This window comes from Scyliorhinus torazame, chromosome 2 (genome assembly GCF_047496885.1).
Source record: "Scyliorhinus torazame isolate Kashiwa2021f chromosome 2, sScyTor2.1, whole genome shotgun sequence".
Taxonomy (NCBI): Eukaryota; Metazoa; Chordata; class Chondrichthyes; order Carcharhiniformes; family Scyliorhinidae; genus Scyliorhinus; species Scyliorhinus torazame.
The window spans coordinates 42052311-42066650 of NC_092708.1; the positions used below are offsets into that span (position 1 = coordinate 42052311).

General features: G+C 47.3%; 1 protein-coding gene across 41 annotated transcripts in view; it reads right to left on the bottom strand.

Moving 5' to 3' along the window:
- clasp1a (cytoplasmic linker associated protein 1a) overlaps positions 1-14340 on the bottom strand; it is a 414750-nt gene that overhangs the window by 91420 nt on the left and 308990 nt on the right. For all 41 annotated transcript variants that reach the window (XM_072470321.1, XM_072470304.1, XM_072470277.1 and 38 more), the window contains 2 exons: positions 3791-3954; positions 263-341 (listed from right to left, as the gene is read on the bottom strand). In XM_072470321.1, coding sequence (XP_072326422.1) covers positions 263-341; positions 3791-3954 — 243 coding nt within the window. The remainder of the gene's footprint in view (positions 1-262; positions 342-3790; positions 3955-14340) is intronic.

Genomic DNA, 14340 nt, shown 5'->3' on the forward strand with positions numbered 1-14340 from the left:
TCTGTGATCCATGACAGAATTTGGCAGAAATCAGGAAATGGGACTCGGACTATACAGTAAGGGCAAAAATGTCATACTTCTCTGCACATGCAACATATTTCATAAATCTGAATTGGATCATCTCAATCCCCTCTTTTGAACCAGTTCAGAAATTTTAATTGCTGTTAAATTTCAAGCTCACTATTTAAAGTAAAGTTTGAAATGTTAATGCAAATCATTTTTCCAGGATATCAAGTATAGCACTGGATATTTTTATACCAACCTTGAGGTTAGGCGTTTGAGTTTGATCCACAATAAAACGCATAAGAATATTGAACTGCTGATCAAATGGGAAGGACTCTCTACAAGTAAAAAAAGGAGTTAGTATTTCAGAGTTCACGAATTTATCGTTGGAGACTCAGAATGTTGAAGTACACCCTGTTGTAACATTCTATATTACAAATGCTGAGAAACAAAAACATTATCATCCCCTTTTGCTGCCCACCATCATTCCTTTTGCTATTTCATCACTCTTCTTCTCCATCCCAAAGACCTTCCATTTTGTCCTTTCTCACTCACCCCCATTCCCCTTTGCAGGGCAGGGAGATGTCTTTTTTTTAACAAATTTAGATTACCTAATTTTCTTTTCCAATTAAGGGACAATTTGGCATGGCCAAGCCACCTACCCTGCACATCTTTTGGTTTGTGGGGGTGAGACCCATGTAGACATGGGGAGAATGTGCAAACTCCACATGGACAGTGACCCGGGGCCGGGATCGAACCTGGGTCCTCAGCACCATGAGGCAGCAGTGCTAACCACTGCATTGCTGTGCTGCTCCTAGAGCCAGGATGTCTAACACAAGTGCAGAACTGGGCTGATGTCCCAGCAAATGGAGTGCCTTGCATCTGCTTTGGGTGGTGACAGTCCCAATTCCAGCTTTGTCCCTGCCACCCACCCCACCACTGGGCAGGAAGCAGGATCATGACAGCGGTAAATCTCCTAATTCATGATTTCCGCCATCAAAGGGGAAAATCTGGCCCTTAGACTTTGTTGCAACGTATGAAATGCAGCAGCCAATTTCCTCACAACAAATTCCCATGGCCAGCAATCTGATAATGACCAGGTATCTATCATTAGTGATGTTGATTAAGGGATAAATTTTGGTCAGGCCACTGGGGATAACTACCCCACTTTTCTTCTATGTTAGGACCGCTACATTTCTTGATACATAGTAATGATCGAAACTTGGGTGTAAAGGCACATTTTCATGACCTGGAAATATCGTGAACTGAGGACAGATGGGTTGGTGAAACGGTGGACGTGCCAGATGAAATTTAGCACAGAAAAGTGCGCAGTGATTCATTATGGTCAGAAGAATGAGAGAGGCAATTCAAAGTGAAGGACACAATTCTAACATAGGTGCAAGAGCAGAGGGATGCAGGGGTATATGTGCACAACTCATTGGAGTTGGCAGGGCTGTTGAGAAACCAGTTAATACAATATTCGGGATACTGGGATTTATTAATAGGGACGCAAGTACATAAGTAAGGACTTTATGATAATCCTAACAAAAACCACTGGTTCGGGCACAACTGGAGTATTGCGATCATTTCTGGCACAACACTGGAGGAAAGATGTGGAGGCATTGGAGAAGATTCAAGAGAATGGTTCCAGTTCCATGAATAGATTGGAGAAACTGGGGCTGGTCTCCTTGCATTAGAAAGAATTGAGCAGATTTGATAAGAGGTTTTCAAGAAGGAAGTCAAGAACCAGAGACACTGATTTAAGGTAATTAGAAGATGAAGCAAAAGCACCATGAGGAAATATTTTTTGTGCAAGTAATTAGGATCTAGAAAGCACTGTCCAAGAGCGTGGTGCAGGCAGGTACAATTGTGGTTTGCAAAAGGGTATTGGATAATTATACAAGGGAAAACAATTTTGGAGAAAGGTGGGAGAGTGAGCCGAGTTGCTCTTGTAGGCAGCTAACACCGACACATCAGGCTGAATGGCCTCCTTACGTGCTGTAATATATCTATGACTCAAAATAGTGCCATGGGATCTTTGATAGCTAACAACATAGAAGGAGGCCATTCGGCCCATTGAGTCTGCACCAACACACCTAAGCCCTCACTTCCACCTTATCCCCGTAACCCAATTGTCCCTCCTAACCTTTTCAGTCACTAGGGGCAATTTGTCATGGCCAATCCACCTAACCTGCACGTATTTGGGCTGTGGGAGGAAACCGGAGCACCCGGAGGAAACCCACACTGACACAGGGAGAACGTGCAGACTCCGCACAGACAGTGACCCAGCGGGGAATTGAACCTGGGACCCTGGCGCTGTGAAACCACAGTGCTATCCACTTGTGCTACCGTGCTGCCCAAACAGACCGGGTCTTTGTTTTAACATCTTGCCTGAAAGGTGGCAGCTCAAACCATGTAACATTGCCTCAGTGCCACACAAGTCTACATTATGATCAGCTCTCTGAAATGGGACTTGAGCCTGAAATCTTCTGACGGAGGTGACATTGCTACCAACTGAGCCATGGCTGACACATTAAAACTTTGTTGAAATTGGGCACCAAACACCCAGTTATGATCATGGATCTTATTTCAGATCCAATAGTACGGAGTTTTAACATAATTCTGAATTTCTAGGTGCTCTTCAATTAATAACAAGGCATCCTATCTAACTTGGGCCAAGAAGGTTGTGGTGATGAGGCCCTCACAACATTTTCATGAGAATCCAGTATGGATTATAAAATTCAAAATAATAAAAAGTTTAATCGAGTTGGAGGACATTTAGAAATAGGCCAGATGGGAGAACATAAATGACTTTCCAGGGAAGCCATATTTGAAAGCAGTTCGAGAAAATGCAAGAATACAGTTGATTGACCAACAATGCAAGACTCTGCAGCAGCTGGCAAATTAGCTCATCAATTTGGGGCCCTGAAAGTTTCAGGAAACAGGTCCCACAGTTGGGAAGTCAGACAGCCAAGGCAGTCCACTCATAAGTAAGGTGTTTGCAAAGCCAGATTGACATGTGAGCCTTCAGAAGCCAGAAAATTAAATGTCAAGAGAAATTAGGCATTTAAGCAAATGAATGCTGGAGATACAGTGAATTAAAATCTTAATTAGGACTGGTATTCAGAACAAAATAAATGATATTCTTTTGACCAATGTATTAATTTACGTAAAGGTAATTTTATATTGATAATCTGCCAACAGCATTAGGAGTGCAGTTCTCCCATCTCAGACGCACGAGACAATATAAAAGGAGGCAGGGTTTCCTCATTCAGGGCTTACTTTTCCTGGATCACAAGGCTCAGTAAGCTCTTGGCTATTAGTCAGCTGATGAGACTTACAATGGAGATGCTCTGCCAGGCTTCTGTTCAATGCACCATTACTAAATCACCTTGAGAAACAGACTGCATTCATAGGTCAGAAAGGAACATGACTATGAGGAAAAACGTATTCACTCAAAGCCGTCACAAATCTCTACGATTCTCTGACCGAGAACGGTGAACGCTCAGTCATTGGGCACAATCAGGTCAAAGACCCAGAGTTTTTGGCAAATAAATTAAGGCATATGGAAAAATGGAGTTGAGGTAGATGATCAGCTACAATCTTATCGAAGGTGTAGCAGCCTCGAGGGGCGAAACAAACTACATCTGCTCCTATTTCTTATGCAGAGGAGTCACCACCCAATCAAATTACACAGAGAATGTCAACAAAAATAATACGTACAAAGGTGCATTGAAGGTGTACATAAACTAAGAGTTAAAAGAAACTGCCTTATCCCTGGTCTGACCTGGTGACATCTAGTGCCTTCTGAACCTTGGCCTGTACAGAACCGAGCAAATCAGCACCCATCTTCTTCAAAAGCTGAGTCAGGAGCACAAACAGCCAATCCTGTAGGTCTTCCTTGTGGATGATGATGAAATCTACTAGAGTTTCCAAAAACATGCTGAATACCTAAAATACAAAGAAGCACGCATTATGATATTTGGTGGCATTCAGGAGTAATGACATTGCCATGTATCAAGAAAGCAATTTGAAACAAACAGACAAAGTCTGTAGGAAGAGCCTGGTAAATTATTTCAGAAAATTAATTTTTAACTAATGACAAATGAAGTTAAGAAGGAACAACTTATCTTTGCTACCCTTCTTAAACAAAGGAACAACATTGGCTATTCTCCAGTCATAGAATTCATAGAATTTACAGTGCAGAAGGAGGCCATTCGGCCCATCAAGTCTGCACCAGCTCTTGGAAAGAGCATCTTACCCAAGGTCAACACCTCCACCCTATCCCCATAACCCAGTAACCCCACCCAACACTAAGGGCAATTTTGGACACTAAGGGCAATTTATCATGGCCAATCCACCTAACCTGCACATCTTTGGACTGTGGGAGGAAACCGGAGCACCCGGAGGAAACCCACGCACACACGGGGAGGATGTGCAGACTCCGCACAGACAGTGACCCAAGCCGGAATCGAACCTGGGACCTTGGAGCTGTGAAGCAATTGTGCTATCCACAATGCTACCGTGCTGCTCCTCCGGGACATCACCTGAAGACACTGAGGATCCAAAGATTTCTGCCAAGGCGTCAGCAATTTCCTCTCTAGCCTCCTTCAGTATTCTGGGGTAGATCCCATCAGGCCCTGGGGACTTATCTACCTTAATATTTTTCAAGATGTCCAACACCTCGGCTTTTTGGATATCAATGTGACCCAGGCTATCTACACACCCTTCTCCAGACACAACATCCACCAATTCCTTCTCTTTGGTGAATACTGATGCAAAGTATTCATTTAGTACCTCACCCGTTTCCTCTGGCTCCACATATAGATTCCCTCCCGTCCTTCAGTGGGCCAACCCTTTCCCTGGCTACCCTCTTGCTTTTTATGTACGTGTAAAAAGCCCTGGGATTTTTCTTAACCCTATTTGCCGATGACATTTCGTGACCCCTTTTAGCCCTCCTGACTCCTTGCTTAAGTTCCTTCCTGCTTTCCTTATATTCCACACATGCTTCATCTGTTCCCAGCGTTCTAGCCCTGACAAATGCCTCCTTTTTCTTTTTGACGAGGCCTACAATATCTCGTTATCCAAGGTTCCCGAAATTTGCTGTATTTATCCTTCTTCCTCACAGGAACATGCCGGTCCAGAATTCCTTTCAACTGACATTTGAAAGCCTCCCACATGTCAGATGTTGATTTACCCTCAAACATCCACACCCAATCTAGGTTCTTCAGTTCCCGCCTAATATTGTTATAACTAGCCTTCCCCCAATTTAGCAGATTCACCCTAGGGCCACTCTTATCTTTGTGCACCAGCACTTTAAAACTTAATTAATTGTGGTCACTGTTCCCGAAATGCTCCCCTATTGAAACTTCTACCACCTGGTCAGGCTCAATCCCCAATACCAGGTCCAGTATAGCCCCTTCCCTAGTTGGACTGTCTACATATTGTTTTAAGAAGCCCTCCTGGATGCTCCTTACAAACTCTGCCCCGTCCAAGCCCCTAGCATTGAGTGAGTCCCAGTCAATATTGGGGAAGTTGAAGTCTCTCATCACAACAACCCTGTTGCTTTTACTCCTTTCCAAAATCTGCCTACCTATCTGCTCCATATCTCCCGCTGGCTGCTGGGAGGCCTGTAGTAAACCCCCAACATTGTGACTGCACCCTTCTTATTCCTGATCTCTACCCATATAGCCTCGCTGCCCTCCGAGGTGTCCTCCCGTAGTACAGCTGTGATATTCTCCCTAACCAGTAGCGCAACTCCGCCACCCCTTTTACATCCCCCTCTATCCCGCCTGAAACATCTAAATCCTGCAACGTTTAGCTGCCAATCCTGTCCTTCCCTCAACTAGGTCTCTGTAATGGCAACAACATCATAGTTCCAAGTACTAATCCAAGCTCTAAGTTCATCTGCCTTACCCTTAATACTTCTTGCATTAAAACGTATGCACTTCAGGCCACCAAACCCACTGTTTTCAGCAACATCTCCCTGTCTGCTCTTCCTCAGAGCCACACTGGCCCTATTCCCTAGTTCTCCCTCAAATGTTTTCACTTTCTGACCTATTGCTTCAGTACCCACCCCCCTGCCATACTAGTTTAAACCCTCCAGTGTGACACTAGTAAACCTCACGGCCAGGATATTTATGCCTCTCCAGTTTACATGCAACCCGTCCTTCTTATACAGGTCAAACCTGCCCCGGAAGAGCTCCCAGTGGTCCAGATAACGGAAACCCTCCCTCCTCCACCAGCTGTTTAGCCACGTGATTAGCTGCTCTATCGTCCTATTTCTAGCCTCACTGGCATGTGGCACAGGGAGTAAATCCGAGATTATAACCCTAGAGGTTCTGTCTTTTAACTTTCTGCCTAGCTCTCTGAACTCCTGCTGCAGGACCTCATGCTCCTTCCTGCCGATGTCGTTAGTACCAATATGTACCACGACCTCTGCCTGTTTGCCCTCCCCCTTCAGGGTGCTCGCTACCCCGGGCAGCACGGTGACGCAGTGAGTAGCACTGCTGCCTCACGGTGCCGAGGTCCCAGGTTCGATCCTGGCTCTGGGTCATTGTCCGTGTGGAGTTTGCATATTCTCCCCGTGTTTGCATGGGTTTCGCCCCCACAACCCAAAGGTGTGCAGGGTAGGTGGATTGACCACGCTAAATTGCCCCTTAATTGGAAAAAACGAATTGGGTACTCTACATTTTTTTAAAATTAAAAAAGAAAGGATGCTCGCTACCCGTCCTGAGACATCCTGGACCCTGGCACCAGGGAGGCAACATCCTGGAGTCTCTTTCACGTCCACAGAAGCGCCTATCTGTGCCCCTGACTATAGAGTCCCCTATGACTATTGCTCTTCTGCACTTTGACCCTCCCTGCTGAACATCAGAGCCAGCTGTGATGCCACTGCTCTGGCTGCTGTTGTTTTCCCCTGATAGGCTATTCCCCCAACAGTATCCAAAGCGGTATACCTGTTCGAGAGCGGGACAACCACAGGGGATTCCTGCACCGACTGCCTGCCCCTTCTGGTGGTCACCCATCTCTCAGCCTGCACCTTGGGTGTGACCATGTCTCTATAACACCCATCTATGACACTTTCCGTCACCTGCATGCTCCTAAGTGCATCTAATTGCTGCTCCAACCGAACCACGCGGTCTGTGCGGAGCTGCCATTGGTTACACTTGCTGCAGATGTAGTCGACCGGAACGGTGGAAGCGCCACAGATCTGCCACATCTCACAGTTGGAGCACTGCACCCTGCCAAGTGACATTTAAGCACTAATTAATTAATTTAAAATAAACACTTGAATTATTGTTAGATTGAGTTACAATTAACTACATGGCCCTGACACTAGATGATTTTTACTGTAAAATAAAATGCTAAATACCGATCACTGCCCTCACGTTTAGTTACTCCGTTATTTCGTTAATCAATTAGATTTGTTTTGCAACATTATTTTTTTTTCAAATTTTAGATTCCCAACCAGCCAATCAAGTCACAGCTTTACTGTGATTTCACTTCAGACAATTTGAAAAGGTAATAAAAATAAAAATAAAAATCACTTACTTTCCCAGGATGCTCTCTGGTTCTCTCCCTGCATATTAAGTTACAGGCCAGAAGAAAGAAAACAAAACGGTAGGGAAAAAGCACCGTTTCCCACTCTGCACCGAATTACCTCACTGCACCAAATTACCAAGTTCCATGAGGGATAGTTAATTTAAAGGTTGGTTTAAGAGCAGCCCATCATGGAAGTGGGTGGAGTTTAAAAAGGTACTTTGGTTTGAATTTATCGGAGTGATTTTTGAAAAGGTTAGCTGCAGGACTTCCGGCTGCGACCATGGATTGAGTGGTCGCACATTTGGTGATTCCCGCTCTTGGTGGACTTTTTGGACCTTTTCCCTGGCTATCGACGGAGCTGAGTGATGGTATAAGAGTGCCGGAGAGGTGGAAGAAGAGAATATCACACCGGTTTATGGATTTGTGGACCAGAAGTCGTTGAAAAAGGAGGGAACAATTGTCGAAAGCTGGTGTGGAGCCTGCGGCACAGGGGACGAGGAAGAGGGTCAGGGTCCGAGCCTGCCAGTCCAGTGGTCGAAGGAACAGTTAGTGACCTTTCTCCACGAGAAGTTTGCCCAGCAGGGGAAGGAGAACTTGGAGGACCTGGCCAGAGTGGTGGATCCTATAACGACGGGGATTGACCGCATGGAAATGAGGTTGGAGGCCCAGGGCCAAGCGATTCGGAAGGTGGAAGAGGTGGGAGAGCACAAGGAGCAGCTCGCATCGATGGCTGCGGAGATGGGGTTGATGAGAGATCAACAGAAGAGGCTGCAGGATAAAGTGGAGGACCTGGAGAATAGGTCAGGCAGAATGTGAGGATCGTGGGCCTGCCGAAGGGCGGTGAGGGAGTGGACGGCGGTGCATATGTGAAGCTGCTGGATGAAAGAGTGTTCGCTCAGCACTTGGAGGTGGACTGGGCGCACAGGGCGCTTATGAGCAAGCCGCAGAGAAACGAGCCGCCGAGGGCGATGGTGGTGCGATTGCACCGGTTCCTGGAGAAGGAACAGATTCGGAGGTGGGCCAGGCAGAGGAGGCGCTGTACATGGCAGTGAGCTGTGTGTCGACTAGGTGGGTGCGGAGCTGGCCAAAAGAAGGGCGAGCTTCAATAGGGTGAAGTCGGCCCTCTTTAAGAAGTGGGTGAAGTTCAGCATGTTGCACCCAGCACGTCTGTGGGCAATATTCGAAGGCGAGGAACTCAACTTTGACTCGCCAGAGGACAATGGACTGGCAGGAGAATGAGGACACTGAACTCTGGAGGGAGTGTTTATATTGTGTATTTTGGTTTTCTTCTGGTTTGTATGGACCACTTTTGCACTATGTTTGGGGCGATTGCTCGGTTCTGCTTTGGGTTTGTTTCGTTCTGGATGGGGGATGGTGGGTTGCTTTTTCTTCTTTGTGTTTGTTGGGGGTAGGATGCTTGGCGCCATGGGCGGGAGCTACGAGGCTAGGCTGGGCGGGTTAGCTCACGGAAGCGCAGTGGGGGGTGAGCAGGTGATGAGTATGTTGATGGGGGTTGGGACTGTTATTTTGTTATGGGGTGGGGAGGGGGGGCAGAAGTCTGCTGACAGGGGAGGGACTGACGAAAGGCGACAGGGAGAGGGTTGATGACTGTGGGCGCCCGAGGGTGGGCCTGAAGCGATGCCAGACGCGGGCTGGGGGAAACCCTAAGAAGGGCTATGGTTGATCGATGTGGAGTTTATGAGGCAGGTATTGAGGAAGAACCCTGATCTGGACTCGCAGCAGCTGATTATGGGGGGGCGGGGACGACAACTTTAATACGGTTATAGATCCAAGGCTGGATCAGTCGAGTTTGAAGACAGGGATAGTGTCAGCGGCTGTGAAGGAACTAAAGGGGTTTATGGAACAGATGGGAGGGGATCCATGGAGGCAGCTGAGAACAAAGGAGTTTTCTTTTTCTCCCCCGTGTACACAAAGTGTACTCCTGGATTGACTTTTTCGTCATGGATAGAATGTTGCTGGCGGGGGTGGTTGATGTGGAGTACTCGGGGATAGTACTGCCGGATCATGCCCCACACTGGGTGGATTTACAGGTGAGCAGAGGGGGGCCATCACCCGCGCTGGAGATTAGATGTAGGACTATTAGCAGAGGAGGTGGTGTGTGTGCGCGAGTGAGGGAGGCTATTCGGAGACATGTGGAGATAAACGATATGGGGGAGGTTTCGGCAGCCATGGCATGGGAGGCGTTGGAGGCAGTGGTGAGAGGGGAATTTATCTCGATATGGGCACACAGGGGCTGGTTTAGCTCAGTGGGCTAGACAGCTGCAGAACAAGGCCAGCAGTGCGGGTTCAATTCCTGTAACAGCTTACTCGAATAGGCGCCGGAATGTGGCGACCAGGGGCTTTTCACAGTAACTTCATATTTGTGACAATAAAAGATCATTATTATTACTGCAGGGAAAAGGTTGAGCGGGCAGAGATGAGTAGACTAGTGAAGGAGATTCTCCAAGTAGACACAGGAGGTTCTCGGAGGCAATGGAAGCGGGATTGTTGAAGGAGAGGCCGAAGCTGCAGATGGAGTTTGGGTTGCTATCTACAAGAAAAGCAGTGGGGCAGTTGAGAAAGGTGAGTGTATAAATATGGGGAGAAGGCTAGCAGGATATTAGCACACAGCTAAGGAAATGGGAGGCGGCTAGGGAGATAAGGAAAGTGAAGGAGAGAGGGGGGAAACACAATCTTGGACCCAGCGGGTGTGAACAGGGTGTTTAAGGAATTTTATAGTCGGCTGTAGGAGTTGGAACACCCAGCCGGGGTGGAGGGGATGAGGTGGTTTTTGGAGGGACTGAAGTTTACGAGGGTTGAAGAGGAGCTGGTGGAGGGCCTAGAAGCCCCAATTGGGCTGATCAAAGTGATGGATGGGCTGGAGGCAATGCAGTCGGGCAAGGCCCTGGGGCCGGACGGGTACCCGGTGGAGTTTTATAAAAAGTTTTCAGGAGTGTTGGGGCCCTTGCTGGTAAGGGCATTTAATGAGGCGAGGGAGCGAGGGGTACTCCCCCAATGATGTCACAGGCCTCGATCTCTCTTATCCTGAAGAGGGATAAGGACCCGGAACAAGACGGGTCATACAGGCCAATCTCCCTTCTAAATGTAGACACCAAATTGCTGCCAAGATCTTGACCTCGAGAATAGAGGAGTATGTTACAGGGGTGATAGGGGAGGACCAGGCAGGGTTTGTGAAAGGGAGGCAGCTAATGGCCAACATTGGCCGGCTGCTAAACATGTTTATGATGCCCACCGATGGAAGGGAGGTGGAAGTGGTGGTCGCCAAGGATGTGGAAAAGGCCTTTGATCGGGTGGAATGAGAGTACCTGTGGGAGATCCTGGGGCAGTTTGGGAAAGGTTTTGTGGACTGGATCTGGCTGCAGTACCAGGCACCGGTGGCGAGCGTGCGGACGAACCGACTGAGCTTGGATTATTTTAGGCTACTCCAGGGAACAAGGAAGGGATGTCCACTCTCCCCACTGTTGTTTGCCTTGGCTTTAGAGCTACTGGCGATGGGAGCATCAGAGGACTGGCAGGGGATAGTGCGGGGAGTGGGAGAGCACAGCATCTCATTACATGCGGACAATCTACTTTTGTATATTTCTGACCCGCTGGGGCGGGGGGATTGGAAAGATTATGGGGATCCTAGGGGAATTCGGCAGGTTTTCGGGGTGAAAATTAAATATGGGCAAAAGCAAGGTCTTTGTGATTCAGGTGAGGGGGCAGGAGAGGAGATTTGGGGGGGCTGCCGTACATGATGGTGGGAGGGAGTTTACGGTATTTGGGAATCCAGGTGGCACAGGAGTGGGAGAAGCTGCACAAGCTGAGTTTGGCTCGGTTAGTGGAGCAGATGAAGGGGGACTTTAGAAGGTGTGATATGCTCCCGTTGTCACTGACGGGGAGGGTGCAGACGGTAAAGATGAGGGTTCTCCTGAGGTTTTTGTTTGTATTTCTGTGCCTGTCCATTTTTATCCCAAAGGCTTTTTTAAAAACCTTTTTAAAAGAGGGTGAACACGGTGGTCTCTGGGTTCCTATGGGCAGGTAAAACCCCGCGGGTAGAGAAGGTGTTGCTGGAGCGGGGCTGAGTTGGGCCGCGAACATAGCAATGATCAGGAAGTGGGTAATAGGGATGGGGTCGGTGTGGGAGTGGGTGGAGGCGGCAATCGTGTAAGAACACAACTTTAAGGGCACTGGTAACAGCACCTCTGCCGTTCTCGCCAGTTCAGTACTCCACAAGCCCGGTGGTGGTGGCGGCTTTGAGGGTGTGAGGACAGTGGCGAAAGCACATGGGAGCGGAGGGAGCGTCGGTATGGACTCCAATTTGTGCCAATCACCGGTTTGTACTGGGGGGGGGGGGTTTACGGAGGTTGCAGCAAGCTGGGATTGAGCGGTTAGGGGACCTGTTTATTGACGGCAGCTTTCCGTGCTTGTAGGAGGAGTTTGAGCAGCCAGTTGGGAATGGGTTCCGTTATCTGCAGGGACATTGCACGGAGGTAGGTTTCGACCTTTCCGCTCCTACCGTCCTAGAGGATACAGGACAAGGTAGTGTCAAAAACGGGAGTGCGGGAGGGGAAGGTCTCGGAAATTTATAAACAGCTCATGGAACGGGAGGGAACCCCGGTTGGGGAGGTAAAGCGAAAATGCGAGGAAGAGCTGAGCAAGGAATTAGAGGTGGGATTGTAGGAGGATGCCTCGAGTAGGGTTAACGTGTCCTCGGCATGTGCCAGGCTCAGCCTGATACAATTCAAGGTGGGCTACAATTCAAGGTGGGCTACAAGGCCCATATGACTGTGGCCCGGGTAAGCAGGTTCTTTGAAGGGATGGAGGATAGGTGTGGGCGGTGTGCGGGAGGGCCCGCAAATCATGTCCACGTGTTTTGGGCATGTCCGAAGCTTAGGGGATTCTGGCAAGGATTTGCCGATGTCATGTCCACGGTATTGAAGGTACGTGTGGTTCAGTCCAGAGGTGGTGATTTTTGGTGTGTCGGAAGACACGAGTCCGGGGGTAAGAGAGGCTGATGTTTTGGCCTTTGCCTCCCTGGTAGCCCAGAGACGGATCTTATTGGCGTGGAGGGACTGGGAACCCCCAAAATCGCGAGTGTGGATTAGTGACATGGTCGGGTTTCTCAGGCTTGAGAAGATTAAGTTCGCCCCGAGAGGATCAACGTTAGGATTCACCCGGAGGTGGCAGCCGTTCATCGACTTCTTTGGGGAAAATTAAGCTGTCAGCAGGTACAGGTGGGGGGGGTGGGGGCGGTTGAGGCGGGATTAGTTAGTGGGTAAGGGGGACTGGGAACCTGTGTGTGTAAGCAATGATGGCTGGGTGTGGTTGTTGGTTGGGTGGGTGTTACTTTGTTGTCCTTCCTCTTGAAATTGTTGTTAAAAATTTATAAATGCCTTAATAAAATGTTTTTTTAAGAAAAGAAAAAGTTAGTTGCACTTTGGACCTGAGGCAGTTTGCAGTTGACTGAGAGAAGATAGCCAAAGTAAACAACAATTAGAAGCCCTGCATGGCTTCAGCATTGACCACATAGAAAGCAGAAGAAACTGAATCTCAGTTCGAACCTTGAGGGAACAGAAGCTTGAAGATTGTCTAACTTGAAGCTAGTGGAAGAATCTACAGTGGGCCTAATAGTAAGGTATTGCAAAAGAAAGTAATCAGCGAAAGCAGCTTGGAAGTACGGAAAAAAGCAACCAGAATAGGGGACTGAGTTATTCCCAGCCAAGAGACTGTAAATGAAACTTTTATCTAAGAAAAGCTGGAACGGAGGAGTAAAACTGGAACGGAGGAGAATAAAGATAATATCCAGAGGGCTGTGGCATTCCTAGGGGTGGTCCCTACAGAAGAAAATAACGTTAAGGTTGACATGTCTTCTAAGAGAATTCTTGGGGGTGGAAGCAAACCTGAGTGAATAACAAACATGTTTAGCAGCCATATTATTTGTTTTATTTAATTTTTTTTATGTTCAACAGTTTTGTACTGCTAAAAAGTGAAATCATGTGGTGCAATTCTATTAGTCAAAATGAGATATCTGGATTATTTCTTTTTTAATTTTTCCAATTGTGGGGCAATTTAGCACGCCCAATCCACCCACCCTGCACATCTTTGGGGTGTGGGGGTGAGACGCACACAGACAGGGGAAAGAATGTGCAAACTCCACTTGGACAGTGACCCGAACCGGAATTGAACTCGGGTCCTCGGCGCCATGAGGCAGCAGTGCTAACCACTGCACTACCGTGCCGCCCTTGGATTTATTTTTAAGTGTTAACAATCCTTAACCAATTGTAACATTGTAAATTCGCACTCATTGCAGCAACTTATTGAGATTTATTATTCTTCAATCAGATTTCAAACTAACTTTTCCTCAGAAAATAAAAATGTATTTTTCAAGGGTCTCATTATATGTTAGTTTGTGGTAAACAGTAAAAGCAACACTTACTCTCTGTTGTGAGTTCCAACAAAGGACAGGACATGCAAGAAAACAAACCATTGGTTAATGCAGTAGACTTTAAAGCAATAGTGCTTTGCAATGGTTACCGACGTACATTAATCACTTCATAATACACAGGCTATTGGATAAAGCTGCGCAAATTACAAACAAATTCTCACATACACCAGTGCTCTCTGCATGCCAAAATAAAAATTCCAGTACATTTTTCAAATCATTTAATGTACTTTAATTTTCTAGAAGTGCCAAAACTCAACAATTTCATTTATAGAATATTTTTTAATAACGTGTGTAAACTGCACCAACGTTAATTAAGTCTATTTGACTTGGGTCTGAGAAAAATT